Source organism: Bos grunniens, chromosome 26 (assembly GCF_055505025.1).
Source record: "Bos grunniens cultivar Pamir isolate PY7600 chromosome 26, Bosgru_T2T1.0, whole genome shotgun sequence".
NCBI classification, from domain to species: domain Eukaryota; kingdom Metazoa; phylum Chordata; class Mammalia; order Artiodactyla; family Bovidae; genus Bos; species Bos grunniens.
Window position 1 is genome coordinate 21,747,984 of NC_141190.1, and position 26,233 is coordinate 21,774,216.

A 26,233-nucleotide genomic window follows, 5' to 3' on the forward strand; every position below is an offset into this window, starting at 1 on the left:
TGCCTTCTGCCTGGAGCCTGGAGGTGTTTGTGCAGGAGATGGGACCAGCCACAGACCTCTGCCTGCACACTGGGGCTCACCCAGCACTTATCTTGCCTGCTTCTCAGTGTTACTCAGCATGTGTAAGCAAAGGCTGCAAGAGAGTGGGAGGCCCAGAGCAAGTGAGTGGGAGTGTGAAATGGGGCAGATGAGAAAAGAGTTCCTGGGGGGTAGAAGTGGGAGTAGTGGTGCTTGAGAAGTGTGTGAGTGTGTAAGAAGGAGTATAAGAGGGTGTGTGTGGGCAAAGTGGTGTAGAAGTTTGAGGGAGAACTTGTGACCAAGGTGTGAGAGGTGTAAATTCCAGGTTGGGAGAGCCCCGAAGTGGGACAAAGCTCAAGTGAGCCTTTGATCAGGGATGGAAAGCATGAGTGTGCTTGAGAGGTGTGAATCTGAGAGTCGAAGAAACTTGGAGTGAGAAGACCAGAATAATGCGGAAGGGGGTGGTTCAGACGGGTGGGCCTCTGAGCACAGCCAGAGCCAGGGAGGTTTCTGGGCTTTCTCCCTTTCTTCTGAGCCTGCCTCATTTCCTGAAGGCAGGGAAGCCAGAACCTTTTCCTTTTATTCTGATTTTTTTTTTTTTTAATGAAGAATGGAAAGAAAATTTAGAGCAGGAGAGGCTTGTAAGGGATTTAGCGAGCAGTTTCACAATGTATTGGCGACGAAGAGTGATTATGTCGCCCAAGAAAGTTGGGGTGCGTCTGTAGGAATCTTGGAAACATGTATTAAGACTAAGGCGTGTGTGGCAGGCGGCGGAGCAAGTGCTGGTGGAGAAAGTGGCAGGGGGCGAACGCTGAGCGTCGTGGAGAAGAGGAACGCACAAAGTTGGGGAACGCATGAGAGTGAAGACGCCCCTGCGTGTAAGGCTGGCGACTGACGGGAGCGAGTGACAGCGAAGAAGAGGGGGGTGGGGTGAGAGGGTGTGCCGGCGTCTAGGCTGGGGATTCGGTCTCTGGGTGCCTGCGGCAGCGCGGCGGCGGCTTGCCTGCGGCGAGCTCGGGGCCGGGGTGCGTGTGCGCGCGTGTGCGCGGGACGGAGAGCCTGGGGCTCTCGGGCGCGTGGCTGTGCCTCGGCGCGGCCGGCTGGGTGAGCGCGGGCGCGAGCGGAACGCACAGCCAAGGCGGCGGGCAGCCCAGGTTATCTGAGCCGCTCGGTCTTGGGTGACTGCGCCCAGATCTCAGGGCGGCGGCGGCAAAGGCGAGACGCGCTGTCGGGCCGCAGAGAAGCCGAGAAGCGAGACCCAGGCCCAGACGGCAGCGGCGGGGAGCAGAGCATGGAACAGCGCGCGGGCCGGGCAGGTAAGAGCGAGGAGGACCCTGAGGCGCCACAGGCAAGGGGGTGACTGAAACGCACGGGGGCGGCCAACTGAGGACTCCACTTCTCTTTATTTCTGGTGCTTGCCGGGCGGCACGGCTGGGGACTGGGACCCTGGGGCCTCTTTCCCACCGCTGAGGCCTCCCGCCTTCCGTCCCAGTGTCCTCTAAACCGACGAAAAACTTTCCACCCAGAAAACGTGAGTTTTACAACTTCTCTTGGTCTCTTTGCAGAATCTGGCCTTTGCTCTCTTGCTTTGCGTTTAGGACTTGATCTTTCCCCTTTGCTTTCCTTCAGTGTAGAAATATTTTACCCGACTTCCCCCAAGTTGGGAGCACTGGGAAGGCCTTAGTTTCTAGTGGGGATGGAATGTGGGTGCATGTGCCTGTGTGCTAGTGGGTGGGGACAGGCTGTGTGCACAAGTGTCTGTGCACATGTGTGAGGGTCTTGTGTACTTGAGTATGAGCGAGAGTGTAAGCACTGGTGTAGATAAAGTGTGTGGAGAGAAGGTTGCTCCCAAAATAAACAACTCCAGGGAGGCCTGGGACAAGAAGAGGGATGGCAGGCCCCAGGGGACCCGAGTAGGGAGGAGAATCTGAAGCTCTTACCCAACGGGCTAAGGCAGTGGAAGGCTGTTCTCCCTCTCTCTTTTCCCTCCCCCAGGCCGGCCACCTCCACTGTCTGCCCACTAGGTTTCCTGATGAAGCACAGGGTGGAAAGCCAGGGACCCAAGTTTAGTTTCAGATTGTCAAGGAGGGAGAGGGTTGGATCAGGTTTCCAAGAGTTTTTCAAATAATACCACAGAGGTCAAGGACTAACTCCAGACCTTTTTGCCTCACTCCTCTCCTTCTCCAAATCACCTTCTTCCTCTCCCTCCTCCCCACATCTACCAGCTCAGGCTCTAGTTCTTTCAACTGCTTATCCACCCTCAGCACTGCCCTTTCTGTAGCTTCTTGGCCTAGTCCCTCGGCTACCTCCATTCCCTCTTGGGGGCCTTGTCCTCACTGGGGGAACTTGGGTCCTCAAGAGTGTCAACTGGGGCCTCTTTGGCTTTTAGGGATCTGGGCCACCCCTCCGCACCAGAGGTTTAAGTAGGGAGATCAATAGCAAACAGTTGTAATGATCTAATTAATTATGGCAAAATTAAAAGCGAGTACAAAATCAATCTCTGATGGTGTTGAAGATGGAATTCAATTGAGAGCCCATCTGTGCACCCCCTCGACCGTATAAATATGCAGCCCAAGGACAGACCTAATGGCTGGGCCTTCCTGGGAACCTCTCTCCCCCTTTCTTCCCCTCCTGCACAGAGCTTCTCTCTCCCTCTGAATCTATTTATTTTGCCTCCTACCGCCTCCTGCCCCCACCCCTCTTTCCTTCCCGGTCCTGTCTGCTCAGGCTCACGACACTCCCACTTTGCCATTTTCCCTCGTGGAAGGCGGCTCTCACTGCCTCGCAGGCCTGGGGTGTATGGACCTGGCTCCCAGTCCCTGTAAGTCTCCCGGAAGACACAGCCCGACCCAATCCCCAGAGCCTCGGGAAGGAGAAGGCAGAGCGGTGGGGGCATCCTGGGGCACCTCTCCGGGCCCTCATCTCAAGCTTCCTGGCGTTGGGGATACTCCACAAGAGGCGAGGGCGCTTACCCAGGGCCGCCTGCGCCTACCTGCATCTGCCCGATGATCCACTCTCCCGGCGCGGTCCGCCCGGCGGCCGGGGAAGACCGGCTGCGCATAGCATTCCAATTTTCCCTTCCCTCCTTTCCCCGCTTTGGCCGACGCGGGGATCACATTCCCGCCAGCCCAGCCGGGCCTTGGGGAAGGGTAGGGAGGAGCTGCGGAACAGGGCAGGAGGCAGGGCTGGGTCTGAGCAAGGAAATGTTTCCCTTCCAAGGCGCCTTCACTCTTTTTTCACTGCCTTCCTCCGGTCCCTCGGCTCTCCCCTCTTTTTTGAACACCTCTGGCCGAGGCACAGCACAAACCAGGACTCTGCGTGCCCTAGAGGGCCCCGGGTCCCCTCTTAGACCCATACGGCTGGTTCAAAATGAAGCGCAGGAGCGAGCGTGCCTGGAGGACGCGCTGGCGCAACCGGCGCAGACGGGTTTGCGAAGGAGGCGGGTTTTATTTAGTATCGCTGAGCCTGTCCGGAAACAGCGAAGACCACCAGGATAAAGCGAGGGAGGGGGTAACTGGAAAGGATCGGCTATCAGGTCAATTGTGGTTTTTGGCCATCGACGCCTCTACTCTCAGAACCATAAAAATAAGTCCTTTATTTAATAACCTTCCTTTTACTCCACTGGCCTGACCCAGCAGGTTCTCTGCCTCCTTGTCACTGATCCCCTGCCTCTCCCTCCTGTGGCTCTGGGCCCACGCTGAGTTCTCAGGGGTCTTTATCCCCCACCCCCACCCCTCCTACTCCCTACTCCTGCAGCCGGGCCCTCGGGGCCTGGGGGAGACACAGCCTGACGCCTCCCGCCCTCATTTGCCAGGCCTCCTCACCCCGTTATTAATTGCTGTGTTGACCTGCAGGATTGATTGGCGGCCCCGCTGGAAGAGGCTGCGGAGGCCTTGGCCTCGGTGCAGCCTCGTCTGAGGGCAGAGAGGGGAGGGGGAGGTGCTGGGTATGGGTCCTGAGCGCCTATCTCAGCCCCGCCTTGGACACAGCTGTTTGCCTAGACACTTACTCCACCTGCCTCACAGATCTTTCTCACCCTCACAACACTCACACACTCACAGGATCCCTTCACCAAGAGGCGTTCAGCCCTCAAGGAGACACATCAGAAATTCTCCATAGATTTAGAAATTGAAAGAGGCTTCCTCTCTCCATCAGTTTCTTCTCTACCTTCGTTATCCGCAGGTCTTAGACTTCCCGACCAGCCTGTTCAGACATAGCCGGAGTGAACTACTGAGACCTGGGCTTTTTCTCTGTCCGAGATATACTTTGTATCTCCCCCCACCCTCCCCGCCCCTCCTCCCAGGAACAGTTGCAGAAAGTTAAGAAACAATCCTGGATGCAGGTAACCCTTAAAGTCTCAGACCAAAGCACTTTCTCTAGAAAGAGTTCGTGCCCCGACTCCAGAGGGATTCGGTTAAGCCCTTTTGTTTCAAGTTCGGTGGATGGACCGCTCTGGACCGCGCAGGATAGAGGGCGGAGGCTTGTGGCAGCCAGGGATAAGGGTCTGACCCAAAGGCGAAGGCCCTCCCCTCTCCACCCCTCCCCCCTTCCTTAAACCGAGTCGCGCGCGCGCACGTGCGCGCGCACAGACACACAAACACACGACCCCACAGACACAGCAACACCCAGCTGCCCGATTCCAGGCCACAGGCCCTCCGGCTTGGAAGCCAAGCGATAGTGAGCCCCCGGGACATCCCAGTTCCAGGCTGGGGTGGGCAGAGGCGACAGGGGCAGACGACCCTCGGCCGGTCCCCAGAGAGACCCCTTTTCCTTGGTACTCTCCCCGTCTCATCAGCCCTTCTCTCCCCACCGTGGTACCCTCTCCCCTCCGCTCCGGTCCTTTGTCTCCGGCCACTTAGCGGCGCCGAGCAGCCTGGCCCCTGCCTGGGCGGCCCTGCCCCTGGCTTCCCTGTTTGGCTGGCGGGGCTCCCCCTGCCTTCCTTACCCGCTCTCGGCTCTGGCGCGTTCTCCGCCTGCTCCTCACGTCCGCACAGCTGCTGGAAGAGGAGGCAGGGAGGGCGGGAGCGCCGCGGACGGATCCGAGAGAGTAGATTTGGTGCTTGCTGTAACTCGAAGAAAACTCAGCCCGCCCCTCTTCAACTATTCCTCAGCGCCTCGGAGCCGCGCGCCCTCGCCCGCGTTTGGCCCCTTCCTTTCCTTGTACGTTGGCGGTGGCTATTTCATTTCCCCGGTCTGCCCAGCATCTGAAGTTGCGTTCCCCCTGCCCTGTACTCCGTTGCCTTTTGGTTTTCTGCATGTTACCTTCTGTCCCCTTCCTCCGCAGCCCCCTCCTTGGCGGTGGCTTGGAAGGTGTCGCTGGGGACGTCCGAGGTCCGCCGGCACAATCGCCCTTCACCAGCCAGGTCAGGCTCAGGGCTCAGGGCCTGGCTGAGAAGAGGGTTAATCATTACTCGCCACAGACCCTCAGCCTCACTGGGACTCTCTCACCCTGGGGGAGGAAGTGAAGAGGGCAGATGGCCAGGTGGGCACCTCGGCTTGGCCCCAACCAGCCTCCTAGGCCCTTCCAGAGACACGTGCCTTCTCTGGTCCCTCAGCACCTTTCACATCCCTTTCTTTTCCTCCTCTCTCCCTTCTTCCACTCCTACCCTTGGTCAGGCCTCTCCCTGCCAGCTTATCTCCGCTCTGGCTTTGGCAGGTTGACTGCAGGTCCTGGGAGGAACAACTTTCTTTGTTTGGAACCGAACTGGACGGGATTTCCTTACTGTCTCCACCAGCAAGCCACTTCCTCCCAACCATTTTGCCCAAAGGGGACCACGCCTGAGGCCACACTTAACCTGGGCTGTTGGCCGAGGAGTGGGGGTGGGTATTTAACTGATCCTCTAGCAGTTGCAGTGGGGAGAGGGGCGCAGGAAGAAGTGGGAATGGAAGAAAGGCAGGGGAAAAAAAGTAGAGTGATGAACATGCACAAGGGTGCATTTCGACAACAGAAAGAAAAAAGTCTGAAAGGGAGGAACACAGAAAGGAAAGCAGTGAGGAATCCTCTTTACCTTTATAGGGTAGAAGTTGGATGAGAAACATCACCCCCTGCCCTTCCCGAGTGCCTAGATCCCTCTCTTCCCTCTTTGTGAAAGGTTAAGTGTTCAGAAAGTTAGGCACTTATTCCTCAATCTACTGTAGATATGTTGGTTTTTAAAATGCTTTCCTATTGGCTAACTCCATGGAGAAGCAAGACAGGTGGAATTATCCCTATTTTACAGGCAAGAAAACTGAGGCTCAAAGAGGCAAAGGGACTGTGCACGTGGAAGCTATTGCTCCTTCCCTGGGTGAGTGGCCCCTTAGCTGTGCAGGGGTCTAGAAGCAGAGGGGGAGGGCTGGCTGTGTCCTGGAGTACTAGAGCCTCACTGGGCCTCTTGTGTCCCCCTCACCGCCTTCTAGCTTGTTCTCTGTTGTACAGAGAATTCATTACGTTACCTCCTACCCTATAGCCTTGCTGGCCCAGTTTCTCCTGGCTTGACAGTTTTTGTGTTTTTTTTTTTTTTTCCCTGCTCCCCAGTGCGGTGGCCCACTGGCGGCAGCCACCTGGCAGGCCCGTGCCGCTAAGAGGCCGCTTTGGTGGCCAAGTGGCTTGCATTGTCGTTTCTCGTCAAAGGGACTGTGAAGGGCCGGCAGGTCGCTAGGACCTCTTGTGAGGAAAAGCCGGGTTAAAGGAGGAGGGGCCGGGGAGGATAAAGGCGCAGCACGTGCGCCCGGCCTCCTCAGGACCAACAGACAGAGCGGGCGGGGCCAGCCGGGAGTCAGGCCCCCCGGGCTTCACGCAGGGAGCCCAAATATTGGGAACAAAAGCGGGGAAAGAAGAGTGAGCGCAGGAGGGAGGGAGGGAGCAAGGGAGGGAGCGAGGAAGCAGAAATTAGGGGGTCTTAGATGAAAAAAAAAAGAAAGTAGCTTTAGGGGGAATGTGCCGTGGAGTGTGAAATTGCAGCCCATGGTGCTCCATATTGTACCAGAAGCTCTTCCAAAAAAAAAAAAACCATCCTCCAACGTGACCAGAGGGCTAGGAAGGGGGAGGGGCGGGGAGAGAAGCGGGAGGAGGAGGAGAAAGGGTCGGGCCGGAGCTGGTCAGGGCGAGCTGGAGTGGGGCCCGAGTGCGTGAGCCTGCCGCTTGGGACCTGATCCCAGAGAGGATGCGCCCCAGGGGCACCCCGGGACCCTGGGGGCCAGTGGGCCTTGGCTGTCCAAGACTTAGATTGTCAGTCGAACTTTTTTTTTCTTTTCTTGTAATTTTTTTTTTCTGGTGGTGGTGACTTCCAAAACTAGGAATAATTCTGAAAAGGAGCTTGGCTGTGGAGCTGATGCTCTGCTCCACCCTCCTCTCTTCCCTCCTCTGTTTTCGCTTTTCTTCCCTTTGGACTAGTTTTGTTTTGTTTTGTTTTGTTTTCCCCTTGGTTCTAAACAGCTTTCCCCGCCTTGAACTTTAATGCATTTAATTTGGTCCGCACTGCGGGGAGCATTTCCTAGGGAGATACATTTAATTTCGGAATTTCTAATCCCCTCACTCAGAGCCCCAGCCCTGGCTCCCCTTGCCGCTCCCCTGGAGGTGGAAGGAGTGGAAGGAGGAAGGCTGGCCGAGGTGTCCAGGAGGGGCATGACTGAGATGCTCCCTGGGCCCCCACCAACCCCTCCCCTCAGAGGCCCAGCCACCTTCCCCAACTGCTCCAGGTCAGGCATCCAGGCCCTGGGTCAGGGCCCTGCCTGCAGAGGGTAGGCAGCCAACCCTCAGCCTTTCTTCACCAGGGCAGAAAGCACTGGGCCAGACTAGGGAATTCAGTCCAGTAAATTACATGGGAAACGTGAAAAGGAGCCGAAGGATTGTGTAGGGAGAGGGTGCAATTAGGGGTAGCGGACAGGGTTTTGAGCACTTCAGTTCAAGCACAGTCTACCCAGAAATGCATCTGGGAGCTCTGGGTGCTAGTTGCTCTTGGCTTGGGGCGCCTTTGCGTGTGTGTATGCTGTGGGGGAGGAGAGAGAAGCTCAGTGGAGACCATAGCCTCGAAGACACCTACACCCGGCAGAGTAGGCAGGAGACAGCCGGAGAATCAGGCGGCCAGTGCTCATCAGCGAGGAAGGAGGCAAGGGCGGGGGCGCCAGGCGCCCAGCGAGTCTGGCAGGGAAGGGAGCAGAGAAGGTGAAGGAGCAGAGATCCACAAGGAAGATTTATTGGGCAGATCAGATGCACAGAGGCGGCTAATGAAGCAAATCCCGAGATGGGTATCAGAGCAACTCCCCAAAAGTTTATTTGCCTTTAAATTTCCGCAGGGAGGCGGGCGCCTTGTTTGAAGTGTAAATGCCCCTAGGTTGGGGGGGTGGAAGGGCCGCTTTGAAAACACCAGAGAGAAAAGGTTCATTTAGTGGCAGACGGGAAAAGCAACCAACCCTGACAGGTCGGAGCCCGGGTTGTGTTTGGGGGTGGGTTGTTTTCTTTCTTTTTCTTTCTTTTCCTCTTCTTTCCTTTTTTTCCTTTCTGGCTTTTTCTCCCCCTCTCCTCCTCTACTAAGACTATAGAAGAAGAAAGGGAAGAACAGGAAAGAGAACATCAGAGGGAGAGACCAGCGCCTCTGGAGAGTAATCTGTGCCAGCCCTTCAGCCTGGAGCCCTGGGAGAAGGCAGGGGCTTGACTAAAAGGGTTTCTAATCATCATGGAATATTGCTCTTTGGTTTTCTAGGTCCTTGAATGGGCTGGAGCCAAAAAGGAAGCTGCCAGGGGCTGGCTTGGTGGGAGGGTGGATGTCCAGCTGGCGTAGTGCAGGGAAAAGTGTCTCAGGAGCAGGGCGAGTGGGGTTCTGGAGTCTCAGGGACTACCTGGGAACTGGACTGTCATGGAAGGGTCTTCACTTCTCAGGGGGTACATGTCAAGTATAGGTGTGTGAGCGTAACTTCCAGCACACTTTGTGCACTGTCTCCTTCCTTACAAGAGAAGAAAATCCCTCTTCCTTGGTATGTAAAAAAAGCCTGTTGTCTGCACCCAGACTTCTTCATAGTTTGTGTAACCTAAGGATATGGCTGGCTGATTCTAGAAAAATCTGAGTCTCTGTGCAGACAGGGGTGCTGTCCACTGTCCAGTTTTTCCAAGAGTTCAGACTCCCTAAGACAACTTCCTAGACCAACATAAGGAGACCTGGGGCAAAGGGCTCCTTTAGTATTGAGCTCCTTCTCAGTTAAGAAGACCCTTCTTCCATGCGGGGGGGCCCCCTCATCTCAATTGTGACTTAATTACCTCCCTGAAAGAAGCCCGAAGCTGTACTAGCTAATATCACCCGAGAGCCCCTTGCTCCCAGGCCCGAGAGCCATTCCCTTTAGGCTGCCAGGAACGGTTTTCCTTTCTCGCTCCCCACACCAAGTTAGTGCGTGTTCGCGGGACTGTGAGGCCAAAGGAAACCCAGGAGCGCCATCTGCAGGTCTCGAGAGGAAGAGACTGACCTTCGGGGCTGGACCCTGCGTCTTTCATCTCCCGCCGGAGGGAACCAGCTGGGCCGCCCAAGGGATGTGGGGCTGAGAGCTGGGAAGGCGGGGGCAGGTGGGGAGGAGACTTTTCCTTCCAGAAGTTACTCCGCAAGTGGATTAAACGAACTGGGCTCCGGAGGATCCAGGAAGGAGAGGAAATGCCAGGATCCCAGCAGATCCGACCTTCTAAAGAGTGGGGAGCTTGAAACCCTGTGGGTCTGAACCTGGCCCAAACTGGCCCAAGGATGAAGGGAGTTCTGAAAACCCCCGTGCAAGAGGCCTTATAGGAGTTTCCTCCTACCTGAGTCGGAGCGGGGGGTGAGGGGGGGGCCGCCGCGTTCGGCCCCCAACCTAGCTGCAGCCTAGGTTCCGGACAGAGAGACAGCGGCTTGAGTCCGCGGCTCTTCTGCAGGCGCCAGGGTCAGCAGGCAGGGGCCAGAGTTGCCTCCAGTACCGGCTGCAAGAGCGCATCGCGGGCTTCCCTGAGCCGCCCTTTTGCAGACCCAGGAAGGTGGCAGGGTGCGGAGAGAGCGAAGGAGGGAGAGAGTTAAAACATCAGCTGAAGTGCCAAGATGATTTATGACAGGAGGGAAAATATTTCATAAAGATCTCCCGGATATTCTGTACTTAACCAGTTAGGAGACAAAGGGCTTTTCCTGCCTGGTGCGTGCGAGAGCTAACCTGAGCGAGCGAGCGAGGGAGCGAGTGCGGACGAGGGCTGCGGCGGCTTGGCCGGGTCGAGCGCGCAGCGCCTCCTGCGCTGGCTCTGGATCCGCCGAGCTGGCAGCGGGCGGCGCTCAGCCTCGTTCGCAGCCTCTTCTCCCCAGCCGGGGAGAGCGAGCCTCGATCTCCCGCCTCCTCTGCCGCCAGCGACCGGTCGTTCTGCACTGTCTCCCTAAGCCCCCTCCCCGGCCACCCGAGGCTCCAGGAGCCAAGTCCCCGGGTTCCCGCACCGTCCGTTGGGTCCCACTGAGGCAGGTGGGTCCCCGCCGGAGGTCTCCAGCTCGATTCTACACTGAGCGTTCTGGACTGTCCAGACCCCTTTAGGCAAGGGGACGAGGGAAGCCTTGCACGCAGCCGAGAGTGGGACGGGAGAGGACAAATTGCCGGACACTTTGCCCCGGAATGAGAATTGGGGGTGTGGGGTGGGGAGGTACCTCAGGAGGGACAGGCGAAAGGGAAGGACCAGAGAGAGGAAGGAAGAACCAGGAGGAACGGAAGGGAACTCAGCTGAGAGTAGCGGGGGGAACAGGACTAGGGATGCGGACCGAGCTGGGGGCTCCGTGGCTCATGCGGGCTCTGGCCGGTGGATGGCAGGGCTGGGTGAGTTGAGACTTCGAGCCGGATTCGGAGCGTGGCGCGCTCTGCGGCCCTCTGTCGTTACCTGAATATTCATTAGACTGGCCGTTCTTTATCCTTATCTAACGTTTATCTTATCGGCGAGTTTCGTTTCTCAGTGTAGTTTTAATCCCAGGCTTCCCTTCCCCCTCCCCCTGGCCCACTCCCCTCCCTCCCTCTTCCTTCGCCCGCTGCTCTCTCCCTCCCTCCCGTTTCCCCCTCCCCTGCCCTCCCCTCGCCGGCACCGGAGTGACAGGCGCGGGGCCCTCCTCGCCGAAGCTCCGGGCTCCGGCGCTGGCGAATCACAGAGTGGTGGAATCTATTGCCTTTGTCTGACAAGTCATCCATCTCCCAGCGCGGGGAGGGGGAGGGGGTCTGGAGGGGGCTTTGCAGCTTTTAGAGAGAGACACACCGGGAGCCCAGGCTCCAGTCTGCGGCCGAGTCTTCTCGCAAACGCAACCCACCTGGGGCCAGTCCAGTGCTGCCGGCGTTGTTCGGCTCCCTCCCTCCCTCCCGGCCCTTCGGCCGCGGCGGCGCGCGCAAGCCTTTTCCGGGGGCGGGGGCCCAGCTCGCGCTCTCCCCTCCCGAAGGCGCCGACTCGGACATCCCGAGGATTGCTACTTCTTTGCCAACTTCTTCAACTCACCAGCACTTGGAGCGGCCCGGCTCCCCGCCCGGCGCCCTCGGGCCGCCCCTGCTCCTCGCCCACTCCCGACTGCCGCCTCTGGATGCCCGGGTTCCAGGGGAGCTGAGCGAGCCGTCTCCCCGCCCAGCCTCAGCCCTGGCCGCAGCTGCCGCGCGCGCCATGCGCCCCCAGGTCCCCCCGGTTCGGCCTGCCGCCCCGGGGCCGTTCTGCTGACCGTCCAGCCCCGCGCCCCGACGGTGGGAAGTTGCGGCCGCTGCGGTTGCGAGCTCCGACCGGCCCGGGAGGAGTCCCCGCGGGGAGCGCAGCGCAGCGCCCCCCGCTCTCGAGCGCCGGGTCGCAGCCGGGAGCCCACTCACCCTCCCCCCCCGTCCCTCCCTTTTCTCCTCAAGTCCTGAAGTTGAGTTTGAGAGGCGACACGGCGGCGGCGGCCGCGCTGCTCCCGCTCCTCTGCCTCCCCATGGATATGCACTGCAAAGCAGACCCCTTCTCCGCGATGCACCGTGAGTACCGGCGCCCGGCTCCTGTCCCAGCTCGGGGCTCCCCGTCCCACCCTAGCCTGTCCTGTCCTGTCCTGTACTGTCCTGAGGCGTCTCTGGCCTCTTATGCTCAGGTCACATCTTGGAGGCCACCCTGGCTTCTCCTGCTCCCCACTTTTCGTTCTTCCTCTTTCTCCCATTTCTCGGTATATCTAAAGACCCTTCTCTTCCTTCTGCCTTATGTCACTCATACTTCTCCTACTACCTGCCTTCCTACCTCCCGGGTGCCCATCCTTTCTTCCTTCCTTCCACCTGCTTCTTCTTAAATAGTGGATCCACAGCCCATGACCCTGGCTCCAACCACCGCTCCCCTGGCCACCCTCTTGCCTGGGGCTGGGAGACTAATGGGCAGGCAGTTTTTAGGGTTTTTTGTTATGCTTACTTTGTTTTCTCTCTCTGTTTGCCTCCCCATCCTTCCTCTCATCTGTACCTTTCTCGAACTTAGAGTGTGGTTGTCCAGGAGAAGACTCCCCGCACAGGCAGCCTCAGTGTCAGGACAATCAGGCAGAAGAGCGTGGGGGTGGGGTGCCCCCTCCTGACCCTCAGCTCCCAGCTTCTCCTGGCCCTACCAGCCCAGGCAAGGCTTCATTCGGGCTGGTTTGAAATACTTCCTTTCTCATCTTTTCTTTCTTGCCTTCCATCCTACTTCCCCTCTGGTGTCCTGGAGTTGGGAGTCTGAGATTGGCCGGACCTGGTGGTCATCTTTCTCTACCTTTCCTGGGGAGATGCTCTAAAAACAAAGAGGGGTTCCAAGGAGAAATCGAAGTCAGCGAGAATCACATAGAAAAGCCTTCCAGGCGGTCCCAAAGCTTTGCTCTCCTTCTAGTTCTAAACACTCCTTGCCAGTCTCCCACTCCCTGGTAAGGATGATCCAGCCAGTAACCTGGCCAGGGGATCAGAAAAGAGGGAGAAAAGGAGGTGAGAAGAACAAAAGGAAGGCAAATGCCAAAGCTGGGGAGAAAGGAGAGAGAAACCAAAACCAGGGCTAAGAAAGAGCAAGAAAACAGAAAAAAAAAAAATGTTACAGGAAAAAAGAGAAGGGGAGAAAATAAATTTAAAATAGGAAAGGAGGACTATTTAAATTAAATTTGAATTTATCTAATTCTTGTCCTATGTCTTTAGCTTGGAAAACAATTCAGAGATTTTTTTTTTTTTGCAGGCTTTCCCCCCCCCCCCAAAGGTAAATAGATTCTAAATAGAAAACTTCTCTGTAGATTAATAATCAAGGATGATTTGTAACTTTTCACAAGGAAACTTTTTAGAGCTGGCTTGGATCTGTGCTTTGGACAAGAGAGCCCAGGAGGGAGGGAGAGCTGCATTTTTCTCTAAGCATTTATTTAGCATATATATGTATATATATGCTTTTAAAAGTACTCCTGGGATAAAATATATTTCCCTAAATAATTTCCAAGCATACACAGGAAATCCGAGCCAGAGACCTCCGGCTGCCGCCGGTTTGTGCGAGCCGAGCCTGAAATCCTGTCTCCTTTTCGGAGGGAGTGGAACCAGGCTACCACACCGTCTTCGCCCAGCCAGCCGGCCTCCTGGCCCCGCTGCCTCTGCTCTTTCTCTCCTCTCTCGCCGATTCCGCGGGTGAACTGCCCAGTCCTGGCCGCCCACTGGGTACCACTTTGAAGCCCAAAGGGGAGCAAGGCGAGCCGAAGGTGGTCGAAGGAAGGGCGAGATCGCGGCGCGGGCTAGCCGGCCAGCAGCGGCAGCCGGAGTCGGCGCCGGCGGCGGCGGTGGCGCAGTCTAGGCCCGACTCAGCACCGGCCCTCGGCCCCAGCCCTGGACTCCCGCGGTACCCCCTTTCTTTCCCCACCCCTTAGATTGGGGTCGAGGGGCCGGGCCCGGAGCCCGGGGAGGCTGAATTATTCATCTTTAATCTGCCCGCAGCTGCCGCCTTTTCATACCGGTAACGCGAGTTCTCCCGGGGCCTAAATTATTGATGGTCGGCTTTGGAGGGAGGGGAGGGGTGAGGAGTGGGGCTAGAGGTAGGGAACCTCGCATGGGTGAGGGGTAGGGTAAGAGGCTTCGGCCTCCCCCGGCCTGGAGATTGGAGGCCTCTCCCTAGAGGTTTAGCCGGCCCCTATTCTCGGTCCCCCCAGAAGGGGACGAGAGAGCAGCGAGCCGGGTGCAGGTGTCCCCGCTTTCTCCGAAAGTCGCCAGAGGCCAGCAGGACAGGGCTGCAGGTTGTTGGTCCGGTCAGGTCGGACTCTGCCGCTAGAACTCTGTGGTTGGATTGCTCAGTAACTGCGACTGCGTGTTGATGGCTCTGGGTGCAGGGTTTCTTGACTGCTGTGAGTCAGAGAGAATGGGGCGCCAGGCAGCGCCTTCAGGCCTGGCATCTGGCGACCACCTTGGCCCCGAGGTTGGGCGCCTGCAGTAGGAGTCAGGTTGGAGACCCAGCACCCTCCTCTTGCCCAGGAGAGCAAACGCCCTTGTTGTTCCCTTTCCTGAGTGGCAGCGGAGGTCTAAAAGGTCAGAGGAACGCGAGCTGGCTGAGGCTGGCTGCACAGGGTGCCCTGTGAACCTTGAGCCCACCTAGGCGACCTGTACCATGCGTCCTGGGCGAGGCGATGGGTCCCCAGCCTGGCGCAGCGCTGCAGGAGGATGAACCCAAGCAGTCTGCATTCTGTGGTTGCTAGCGGGCACCTCACGGCTCTCCACTGCCTCCCTGTCTCAGAGCACAGCAGACTCTGGGCCCCTGCCTCTACAGCCTAGCCCCTTCCTTCCTTCAGTTGGCTTTCTTTGAACTTTAAACACTAGGCAGGGGGGAAAATATGGCTCCCCAAATACCTAAAGATAGAAAACATAAAGGAAAGAAAAACTCCCTGCCCCCCCCCCCAAATCACAATAAAAACACGGGGAAAGATGTAGGAAGACTCCAATTCCAAATAAATACAAGGAAATAGGGAGCAGAGGGGAGAATGTCAGGGACTTAGCTCCTATCCTACCCAACACCCCAGAATCATCCACGTCCAAGCACGCTCCGACAACTCCCTCTCGCCTGCGGCTCAGGCGGGATTCCGCACCGTCCTCCGCCCGGCCCTCTCTTGCCTACATTCTTTCCTGCCGGCTTTGATTCCCACTTGGCTGCTTTTCTCCCCTTCTTCCCCCTTTACCCCCTCTCGCCCCGCTGCCCATCCCTTCCTCACTTTCTCCCCGGCATCGTACCGGTTTTCGAGTCGCGCGTCCTTTCCCAGCCCGCTGCCCAGCCTCTGCGCTTCCGCGTCTCTACAGCCCCGCGGCTCCCTGTCCCTAATCCCCTGCATTGTGATCGGCGTCCGCCGTTCGCCCGCGAGCCCAGGAACATGCCCTCCCGCCCTGCCTGCTCCCTTCGCCCATCCTGGGCCGCGCGCGGACCCTGACTAATGGCTGGTCCCTGCTGTGTGTGGGGTGTTGTGTCTTTTTCTTGTCTCTCCCCAGCAGGGCACGGGGGTGTGAACCAGCTCGGGGGGGTGTTTGTGAACGGCAGGCCCCTGCCCGACGTGGTGAGGCAGCGCATCGTGGAGCTGGCCCACCAGGGCGTGCGGCCCTGCGACATCTCCCGGCAGCTGCGGGTCAGCCACGGCTGTGTCAGCAAAATCCTGGGCAGGTGAGGGTCGTGGAGCCGCCCCTGAGAGATGCCCCCGTCTGCTTCGCGGGCTGGACAGCCCTGGGTCTCCAGCTGAGGGCTTGGCTAAAAGTGCAGGTCGCTAGCGGGCGTGGGAGATCCCTGACTGGGGCTATCTGGAGAGCGGCTCCTTTTGGCAAGGGCACGCAGGTGGTGACTGCGGCCCCAGAAGCGCGGTCCAGCGCGCTTGCCAGGCTCCAGCGTCCTCCCTGGGAGAGAGCCGGATTCCTGTCTTCAGAAACGGAAGGACAGCTCTTCTCTTTGGAAGGGAGGGTTGGATGAATAGGGTAAAGGTAAAGATGGGTGCCCCGAGAAAAGAAGAATCAGCTTGAGAGGTGCAAGGTTAGTCCTGGTTCCCATAGGGGCCCTGTGCTCAGTGGGAATGGGCGGGAGGCCTCCAAGTGCTGTTCCTCCCGCTCTTCTCAAATGAAAGGCCAGGCTTCCCCCATCGCCTATTGCAGCTGCTGTGTGTGCAGCCTTTGGTATGACCACCTTCCAGGAGAGAGCGTCCCTGTTGTCCCTGCCCTCATCCTCCGATGTATCCCTGCCTTAGCCGAGTGGCTCTGGAAGTCCACTCAGACACGCTAGGTCTTTTCCCTCCGCACCACCGCCTGCTGCGGGAGAGTGGCTCAGCGGCTCCAGAGCCTGCAGCCCCACTCTCTGCCACCACCTGCTTCTCACTGACCCTGCTGGCTTTCCCCTTGCAGGTACTACGAGACCGGCAGCATCAAACCCGGAGTGATCGGTGGCTCCAAGCCAAAAGTGGCAACACCCAAAGTTGTGGACAAGATTGCTGAATACAAGCGACAGAACCCAACTATGTTTGCCTGGGAGATCCGGGACCGGCTTCTGGCAGAGGGCATCTGTGACAACGACACAGTGCCCAGCGTCTCTTCCATCAACAGGTGAGTAAGCTACGCTGGGCTGCAGGGTGGGGCTCCCATGCACCAGAGTTTCTCCCAGCTCCAGCTTCATTCTTTCTCCAGCCTCTGCCTGCCCTTGCTCCTAGGCCCCCAGGTCCTTTGGGCAGGGATAGGGGACCTGGGAGGCAGAGAGAAAGACAGACAGACAGGGCTGTCTCCAGCTCAGGACTGGGTATTTCCTGCCAGGCTTCTCCCGCCGGAGTCCTGGAAATGAATCCAAGTGTTTGTGGTAATTAAGACTCCAAGATTACGAGCCTCGGTATCTAGAGACAATCACAGCCCACAGCTGAAGCCTTTAAAATGACCAGTGTCCTATTCATGGCCTCTAAACAGACTTTCCTTTCTAAAGGCGTGCTCCCTTCCCCAGGGGCAGCCACCTGTCCTGGCTCCCCACCTCCCCCCACCCATCATCTCTGCTGACTCCTATAAAGGTGGCCGTGGGAACCCAGGCCTTGTTAGCCAGCTCCACACAAATTTCTGGCCTATTAGCACCAGTATCCAGGCCTGTGGAGCAAACACCAACGACCAGCAAACCGCTGGCAGGGAGCAGAGAAGCTAGACAAGGAGTGGGATGCCAGGTCAGGAGGGAGAACTCTGGACCCTGAGGCTGAACCTCAGGAGATGCCTCCAACCACCTAGAGTACCTGTGTCCAGGCCTGAGGCTGCACTGATGACGGGTTCAGGCACAGGGTGACAACTCAGGCTGGAGTCAGTTCAATATACAGTAGCACAAGTTAGCCTCCCAATCTTCGAGCCACTCCAGTGTGCTCTCCAGGATACGTGCACACTCCACGTATTTACCACCCCACCCAGGCCAGTGTACACATGTGGCAGGTACAGCACATAACAGGAGCACTTGGAGATGGGGACCCAGGATGGCTTTCCCATCACAGAACTGTGCAAGCTGACATCAGCAGAGACCCTGTGCAAATTCCAGACAGCCTTGGCCAGCTTTTCAACCCCGGCCCCTTGCATTTTAAGGCAAATCCCCAAATGAGAAAAAGGCTGAGGGTTTCATACTTGTGTTTTTCTTTACACTCTTCATAGGCTCATTATCAGAGCAACTAATAATTCAGCTGGTGCCTTTTTCTGAAACTGGCATCACGTATCAAGGTTCTTTTTTTTAAAAAATATTTTGCAAATGATATGGAATTATCCCAAATCATCCTGAAAACAGCAGGTAAAATTAGCTGGTAGAATGTACCTTGGCTAAAGAAGATTCCCTCTGCCACACTCGTGCTGTAACGTACTGCGAGGCGACCCCAGAAATTATCCCACTGTGTGCCATCTGTATTAAAATGGTTATTCAGTTATGAACAGGGTAACATAATACTGATCAGCTAATTATACACCCTCCGAAAACCCTCCAGCTCCCTGGGCCTGGCTCAGCTAGGTATTGAGAGCATAGCGGTTTGACATTCAGACACCTTCCAAAGGAGCTGGAGAAAGACTGGGCCCTCCCCATCCCCACCCCGCACTGGGAGAGGAATGAGTCTTTTGCATTTAAAAGCCAGTGGAGGAGGCTGGAGAAGCTCTGGGGCTGGAGCAGGAGTGGGAAGGGTACAAAGCAGTGTCTCCTTTCAACCTCTAGGCTGGTTACTGGTCTAGGGAGTGGGTTTGAACTGGGGTCTTGGGAGGAGAGAAGCCCTGCTGAGGAGCAGTGTTGCTGGGACTGGGTGCTAGTGTTCTGGAGCAATCTTGTTGTGATAGGATTTGCAAGCCTTTGGAGGAGCCCAAGATATGTTTGGTTAAAGCAGTGCGCTTCGCTCTGGGGGCATGGAAGATTGGGGCAGTCAATGCAGGTGTGGTGGCAGCACCCCTTGCCTAGCACCCCTTCTTCCCCCCTCTCCCCACTATATACCCCTCACTGGCTAAGATGTTTTTGGGAACCTGGCTTATGCACAAGTTTGGGAATGCTCTCATTCTGAAAAGCCACGGAGAGCAGGGGACAGATGACCCCAGGACCAAGCTCCAGAGGCCTTGAGGTGCACTCACCAGAACGGGGAGAAAGTAGAAGAGTGAGCTGCTAGTGGGATGAGAGTGGGAGAACGACCTCGGTTTAACAGCTCTGACAGCAGCAGAATTTGCTCAACACAGAGCATGATCACCGGAGGGACACAGAGGCTACCTTTGGGTGTGGAACAATAGCCATCTGTGGTGTTGCTGGAGATGGCAAGGGAGTGGGAAGAGAACGGGAAGCCGCTGGCAGCACGGGCAGCCAGCCCTGGGTCTGCAGTGAGGCTTCCTATCTGGCTTTGTCAACAAGGCTTGGTCAGAGTTTTCTTGATTTTGCATTGTGATTCATATGTGGGAAAGAATTCTGGGAGCTTCCTGGTATGCTGCTGAATCGGGTCTGGGGGAATGCATCTGGGCCCAATGCCCTTAGCATTATGCCTCCAGATGCTTTGCTCTGAAGGGGAAGGTTTATCTGAGATGCATTGCTTCACCCCAAAGGCTTCTAAAAGTGGGATTTCTGCTGGTACTGCTGATGCCAGGAACTTTGTGAATTCTCACTCCCCGTAGGAGGAACCTGGAGATGTTCTTCTGTGTCGAAACTATGGTGTGTTGGGGACTGGGTGGTTCTCGAGTTTAGACCTTTACTGTGGGTGAGGTGCCCCTTGTGTTGGGCACTTTATAATACTCACAGTCGAGGATGTGTCTGTACTGGCTGTTGGCAAGAAAGGAAGTCCACGCGTGCTTATCCACCTGAGCCAAATCACAAGGGTTTTCATCTTCTCCTCCCCCAAACAGATGCTGTCGCCGCACTTGAAATATGCTATTATGGTTATAAACTAAATTGCTTTTCCTGCTTTAAAAATGGTTTTGGCTTTTTCTGATCCTGTCGTGATAAAGGCTTGGACATCCAACTCCCCTTCTCCATTGGCAAATCCTCATAGCAGTACCTCTCTGAGCCAATGGAGTAGATAAGGGGGGCCTTCCCAATCTCACCCTCACTCCCAGAAACCACCATCAAAATCCAGAAGCTGAACTGGATTGTTCAGCATGCGGAATTTATCTGAATGGCTCTCAATTTTGGGTTACTGGTCATTGAGTGTGGAGTTGCCAGCTCTTCAGCTTGTGCTTAAACACTGCTGCTGTGTATGTGGGGGGGGGGGGTGTTTATAAACAGGTGACTTGAGACTGAAAGCTCGTGTGGGAAATGGCCCAGAGTGGGGAGGAGATGGAAGGACACCCACCCTGCTAACAGTCACCTACCTAGTTACGTCGCTGAGCAATTGGCTAGGCAGGAAGGATTTTCCTGATTATATGCCAACGTCTTCAGGTTTGGCCGTTGCTCTGGGAAGGGAATGTAGCTCCTTTGAAGGCACAGGCGCAGACTCCAGTGAGAGTCAAGTGTTCTTGAAGATCCCCTGAGGGTACTGTCTTGGACTGAGCTGACAAAGAGGCCATCGATCTTTTAGCTTTCTCAGCCGGCACTATATTATGTGGGACCAGGGCACTCCCAGCTCCTAGATCTTTCAAGTGGACCCTCCCAAAGTCAATTTCCCACCAATCACCTGCTACCCACACCCTTCCTTTACCTGTTTGGCTTATAAGTGAACATATGTATTCTCCTAGCGGTGGCAACACTGGCTTCAAGAAGGCACCAGCCCCAGGGCTGTTAAACAGTTCCATCTTGTGTCATCTGCAGGTCTTCGTCAGAATCTGGCACTGGGGTGACAGGTGGTCTAGCTGTTCATTCAGAGGTCTTTCCAAGGAAGCTGGGAGCCACTCATCCCAGCCAAGGGAATGCTGAAGACACGTTCAGGGCTGGGGTCTGTGTCTTTTCTGAGACTCAGGTTCTAGAACATTGCGTATTTGACTCTTGGACAGACCTGGTTTGGCACAAAGCTGGACCAGAGAGGCTGCATTGCCCACCACATTTCTGTACCCTTGCACTTGTTTGGTGGTCAGGGCTGTTGGTCTCGTGGCCAAGAGCCAAGGCAAGTAGGTAGGTTAAGAAGAAGGCTTCTCCCCACAGAGGAATGGGAAAAATAAGGATAAAGGACTTGCTTTGTGTGCCCCTCGGTCTTCTGGATCAGGCCACCTCTAGGGACAGATGTGCCAGTTTCTGTCGGAAGACCCTTGCCTACCTGTCCTTCCCCAGAGAATGTCTCCTGCTTCTAACGAGGCTTCTCCTCATTAGAATAGCACGTGAAATAGTCACGACTGCTGGCATTCTTATTTCTTTAAATGAGCTGGAGTTGTCCCCCTGAAAAGCCATCTTTGTTCACTTAGTTATTTTAGATGTCTTGGCCAGCAGTTGTATTGGTCCAACTGTTTCCCTGTGGGCAGGCTTTGAGTGGGAGGCCAGGCCACAAGATGGCTTTCAGGTGAGAGTGATGGCTGGTTGCCCTGAGTTCTTACCTCCACTGGCAACCCTAGGAAACAGGAAGACAGGAGGGGTTGTCCGTAACGAAAACTCCAGGTGCATTTTGGAGGGTGATTCGAAGAGGAAACTAGAGGGGGGAACCCTAAATAAATAAAGTGTGTCCCAACTATTCCGAGAACTCAATAAAACAATCACATCAAATATGAAGAGGCATAAATCTTGTGTCTGCACAGGTAACCTACTCAATTGCTTTTATTATTGCTCAGGCTGCCTCCATTTATTACCGTCCACAGTCTGGGCAAAGGAGCTTGCGTAGAGGGTGGTCTCCAGTGCAATCCTACACCCCGAGAGGCAACAATCAGCCCATACAGCCAGGGATTTCGATGGGAGCTCGGAAGGGCCCATCTGTCTGCATGAAAACCAATCAATAACTCTGTAACCAGAGCCCTTGTCACAGGGAAATGGACAACACAACAGTTCAATACAGGGGCCACGGGGGGAATTAGCCAAGTGGAGATAGACCAGACAGGAGGAGCCCCTGGAGAAGGGAGACAGGGTGCCTAGTGAAGGGAATATTTGGGAGGGAGTGAGATGGAGCAATGGCTTTGTGTGCATATAAGAAGGAATTATTGTGCAAAGTAGACCCAGGGGACTGGAGGCACCGTTGGAAGCTCGGGTGCTAGGGAACAGTTGGGAAGTGGGCTTGTTCCAGTATGTGAGACAGTGTGGTTGTATATGCGGTGGTGTGTTTGTGGACTAGATCGTTATGCTTGCATAGAAAGAATAGCGATAGTAGTAACTGATGTGGAAGATGAATCAACCTCCCCACTCCCCACCCTCCCCAGCCTGCACTCTCTCCCTCTGAGTCCACACAGGAGTGCCTTAAACCAGGGGCTTCATTTTCTGTCCCCAGCTCCCTAGATCTCCAACTCCAACTGCTCTGAAACTTCACCTCTTAAAGTTCAGGTCTGTTCTTAGCCCTTCCTTATTGCTACCTGGAGTTGGAGTTCTTCTTTTAAGAGGAAACTGTATACTGGAAAGAATTCCTCTCTCACTTCCTGTTCTTTAAAAGAATGTAGTATAGGGTGTGAACCTGGCCTGCCACTTCCCTGAATCCCTGCTGTTCCACCTCACCCCCCACTCCCTCCACCGGCCCTCCCCTAGTCAGATTCTCCAAGGGGGAGTTTCTTGCATTCATGCTGGGGAAACAGGTACAGGTGCAGCCACGTCCAGTGCCACTCATCCAGCCACGTGGGTGAGCCTAGAGAAGAGAGAAGGGCCTCTGGTAGATCTCATGGGTGTGGGACAGTGTCTCACAACCAGTGCCCAGTAACAGGTAAAGTATTGAATGGGTTTAAAATTAAATCACTGTGGGTTTATCTGTCTACCACTGAACTACTGGGTTGAAATGTTTTTCTCCCATTGAGCAGGTCGTTGAAATGTTTTTCTTCCCGTTGTTTCGGTGCTCTGAAGGTGCAGCTTGAATACATTCATGATGGTTTATGGGCAACAGAGGTTGTGGATTTGTGTGTGTGTGTGCCTACTTGTGTCTGTTCCTTGGTAAATGGGCTCTGAGGTCAAGAGCAGAAAACAGAGGAAGGCCCACACAGCGTGGCCTGCAGTCACAGACAGACTGGACACCTTGTCCCTGGGACCATCAGGCCAATCGTTGATGCGGTCATCAGGCCACTGGGCAACAGTAATAGGGCTGAGGAGTCCTCATTCCAAATTTGGAAAAACTGGGGCCAAGTTTTTCTTCAATTTTTATTTGTACTGTAGCACTCTATTTAGCCCTCAATATGAGGGGCTTTGCTACAGTGATGCTCCTTTATGATAGAGAGCTGTGTAATCCACTGTCCATCTCCACTTTGACACTTGAGTCCCAGCCCTGTCAGCAGAACTAGTAAAGGACCAATTGCAAAAGCAGCTAAGAAGATGCCCTTCCTGGTGCACCCCCTTGCTGCAGAGTTACGGTGCAGTGGCCCATCAAGGCCCACCATGCCCCCAGCAGGAAGCATGGCAGCAGCACTGGGACATGGTCATGGACATAGCTCCCAAGTTCCAGGCCTCAGTTCCAGCCTCCAAATCCTGCCTGAGGAATCCAGGTGCCAGGGAAATAAGGAAGAAGCTAGGGCAGGGCGGGGCGGGGGAGGGGAGGACAGGGCAGAAACAGAGCTGGGAACCAAAGAGGGCTTGGACACCAAACCCCACGGGGCATGATGGCAGAGGCAGATGCTTGGGGTCTGGGCGCAGGGGAGCTATGGAGGGTGTGGGAAACCAGAGGAGGATGACCTGGGACAGGAGAAGAAGAAGCATGGCCCTGTGTAGACCTGGGAGCTCTTTGCTAGGAGGAGAAGGCATGTAGGAGGGAGATGGGCGAGGCTGCGGAGCCAGGCTCCTCTGTGGCTCATCCTCAACAACCACAAAAAGAACTGGACTCTTGTGGGTTTTGAGTGATAATATGATAAGAAGGTATTTGAGTTTTTCATGAGAGAGAAACAGAGTTATTGGCATTCTGAAGAGGCTGGGGTCTATTGTGGGGCTATGCGGGAAGGAAAGCAGTGCCCTGAAGTCCAGACTGGTGACAAACACGTTAGTGGAGCTGCTGTATGGCTGCAGGAGTCGTGAGGACAGGTGCCTCCAGGACCCCACGAGGAAGGTCGGTGGGAGAGCTGAGGAGGCTGGGACAGAGGTGGTGAGAGCCACACAATCAGGAGCTGGATTGCACAGGCCCAGCCTAGAGGTGCTGAGATTTCGCTTTTAAAAACTCTGTGTTGGTCAAATAAAATACATCTCTGGGCATGATTCAGTTCATGGGCCACTGGTCTGCAGCCCCTGGTCTGCGTAACTGGACATAACTTACCTCTTGGCTTCAGACCAGAACTGTCACCTCAGGGTGGGTATCGGGGATGTGACATTTCCAGAGCCCCTGAGTCCTGGAGCCCCTGAGGAAGGGAACGAGTTCTAAGTCCCCATAGCTAGAGGAGGGGAGGGGGTGATGTATGTGGAAAGGGAAGGACAAAAGTAAGAACGAGGAGGAAGAGTGAGGAAGGAGGTGATGAGGCTGAGAGGTGAAAGGCAGAGGCTTGGGACCTGGCTTCGCTGGGCTGGGCTTGCCTGGGACCGAATGTGTGAGAAGGTTGCAGGGAGCCAGAGCTCTGAGCGGCTGGTAGAGCAGGCTGCTGGGGTGGCCTCCAGGAGAGGCTCGGAAGGTTGTTAAGGAGAAAAGGGGAGGCCAGCCTGGGAGGAGAAAGGTGGCGGAGCAAAGGATGTGGTGTGGGAGCTAAAGTCTTAAGGCCTGGAGCCCACGGTTGCCTGTACCAGGGAGCATACCGCAAGGCAGGCGGGCAGCAGCTGCGGGGCTGCTGCAGTGCGGCCACTCCAGCCTGGTCCCTGGCAGGAGGGAGAGTGGGAGGGAAGCCAAGAGGAAGGAAGGGAGGGCCGGCTTCCTGGGTGTTCCAGGTTAGAGCCCCCTCCACCTGGGAGCCCTGGCCACTTGGCTCTGGACTCCTCTGCCTGCTTTCAGCCCGGCACGAACTCCGCTGCAGCGAACCCCTCCCGAAGCCATTCAGGAACAGAGGAAGCCAAAGGACGAGCTGGGTGGCTCCTGGCAGCAGGAGGAGAAAGGGCTGCGAGACAAGCAGCAGGCTGCAAGGGGAGCTGTGCCCACTGTAAGCATAGTCAGTTGGAGAAATGATGAGAAGGACTCAGGAGACTGGAGGAGGGCAGAAGGGAGAGCGCTGGGGCCCTCCAGCGTGAACACACGGGAGCGAGCACTGGGGCAGCTGCCCCCGGGCCTCATGCGCCCTCATGGCCCCAGGGTCTCTGCTGGGTTGGTGAAGGAAGCCTAGGGTGACCAGGAGCCTGTGGGCAGCCCCCAGCCCGACAGGCCCCAGAGATGGTTAGGGAAGAGGCCTTCATTCTGCCCTGTATCCCGTGACCTTTCATCCTAATTCTAGAGGACAAGATGGTGCCCGCCTAGCGTGTGGTAGTGAGAGGGGTTGGTGCGTCTGTGTTGGGGGTCTCCGTGTAGCTCTGTTTTGGAAAGAGTGGGTGGGCTCGTGGCATCTGGCCAAGTCTTGCATTCATGCCCTGGGAAGCTGTCTCAAAGGGCCTGGCATCACCAGGAGCTCTTAAAAGGCTTTAGCTGCCCATCTTGTCCAGTGGGCAACAGCAAACTGGTTTGCCTTTCAGAGGGTTTCCAGCTGAAGGCATTTTTGGTTTTCAGGACAAAAGTCTCTGCCTTCACCAGGATGGCCCGCCTGTTTGGGATGTTGTCTGAAAATCATGGGGTTGATGAGATGGTCAGCATCTCAGTGGGTGGATGAGGGGGGCCCTATTGGGTGCACAGAGGGTCCCAGCACAGTTTAGTCTGTGTGCAGGCACGTGTGCACTTACTCTGCTGGAGGTGAGGGTGTGGAGCCGTGTGCGATGCGGGACCGGTGTGTGTGTGACACGCTACTGGGAATACTAGCAGCAGCTGCTTGGCTGGTGTCTGCTGAGGTCCTCACAGGGAGTGTACATTTAGATAGGGACAAAGGTCAAGCTATTTATCTCCTTTTATCATCTGTGGAGTGGGTACCTCCCCTCCCTCCCCTCATCCCTCGTCCTCTCCTTTCTCTCTCTTCCTCAACATTACTCAGGTTAGCTGGTTTGAGTTAGGCGGCGAATCTCAGTAGACTCTAAGGGAAGAGTAAAGAGAATTCGATAGGATCAGGAAGGCCATCGTTCCTCTAGGGACCAAAAGAGGTTTCGTGTTCCGCACACTCTGCTCTGCCTCTCTGGAGGAGCTGACACACCAGGACAGTCGCCTTCCTGCAGACTGTGACTGCGAGAGCCGGAGAAGAGGGCGTATCCCTGGGCTTGAGACTAGGGCTGCCTTTCCTGCTCACCATGGGCCTGGGGAGGAAAGTCTAAGAGAGCCCAGGATGAGAGAGAAAAGTGGTAGAAGAGAGATGGCTGAGATGGAGAGAAGCGAGAGCCAAAGCCTGGCTTTTGACTGAGTATGTGTGTTGGGAAGGGAGTCGGGGGAGTGTCTTTTTTTGGGGGTGGGGATGGGGGTAGAGACTCTGAGATCTTTTAGCCAGTCTGCTGGGCTGATCACTCAGCTCACTGCAGAGGGTACAGCCCTCCTAGAAATTGTGTTCACGCTCACTCTCCCACCCTTTGCCCTCCCAATCCAGCACACGTATGCCTCTTTCCCTACCCTTGTCTCCCTTTAACTTGGCTTTGAAGACACAGTAATTCCTGACCCCAGGGAGACAGCTTGGAGGGCAGTGCAGACTCCTCAAGAGATGGCTTCCCAGGTTGGATACAAAAAAAAAAAGTTGAGAGAAATTCATTTCATGGCCAGTGGCTGCTTAA

At 56.0% G+C, this 26,233-nt stretch overlaps 1 protein-coding gene across 33 annotated transcripts in view; it reads left to right on the forward strand.

Annotated features, from left to right (window-relative positions):
- Window positions 1-294: 294 nt before the first annotated feature.
- The window catches only part of PAX2 (paired box 2), a 90,520-nt gene continuing 64,581 nt past the window's right edge, over window positions 295-26,233 (forward strand). For 2 of the 33 annotated variants that reach the window (XM_086378181.1, XM_086378176.1), the window contains exons 1-5: window positions 4,335-5,838; window positions 6,237-6,302; window positions 11,851-11,961; window positions 15,427-15,595; window positions 16,321-16,518. In XM_086378181.1, coding sequence (XP_086234307.1) covers window positions 5,493-5,838; window positions 6,237-6,302; window positions 11,851-11,961; window positions 15,427-15,595; window positions 16,321-16,518 — 890 coding nt within the window. In that variant the 5' untranslated portion in view covers window positions 4,335-5,492. Of the gene's footprint in view, window positions 1,335-4,334; window positions 5,839-6,236; window positions 6,303-10,559; window positions 10,801-11,850; window positions 11,962-13,728; window positions 13,913-15,426; window positions 15,596-16,320; window positions 16,519-26,233 lie in introns of those variants that run through there. The other 31 variants (XM_086378165.1, XM_086378175.1, XM_086378168.1 and 28 more) reach the window with 31 other exon arrangements.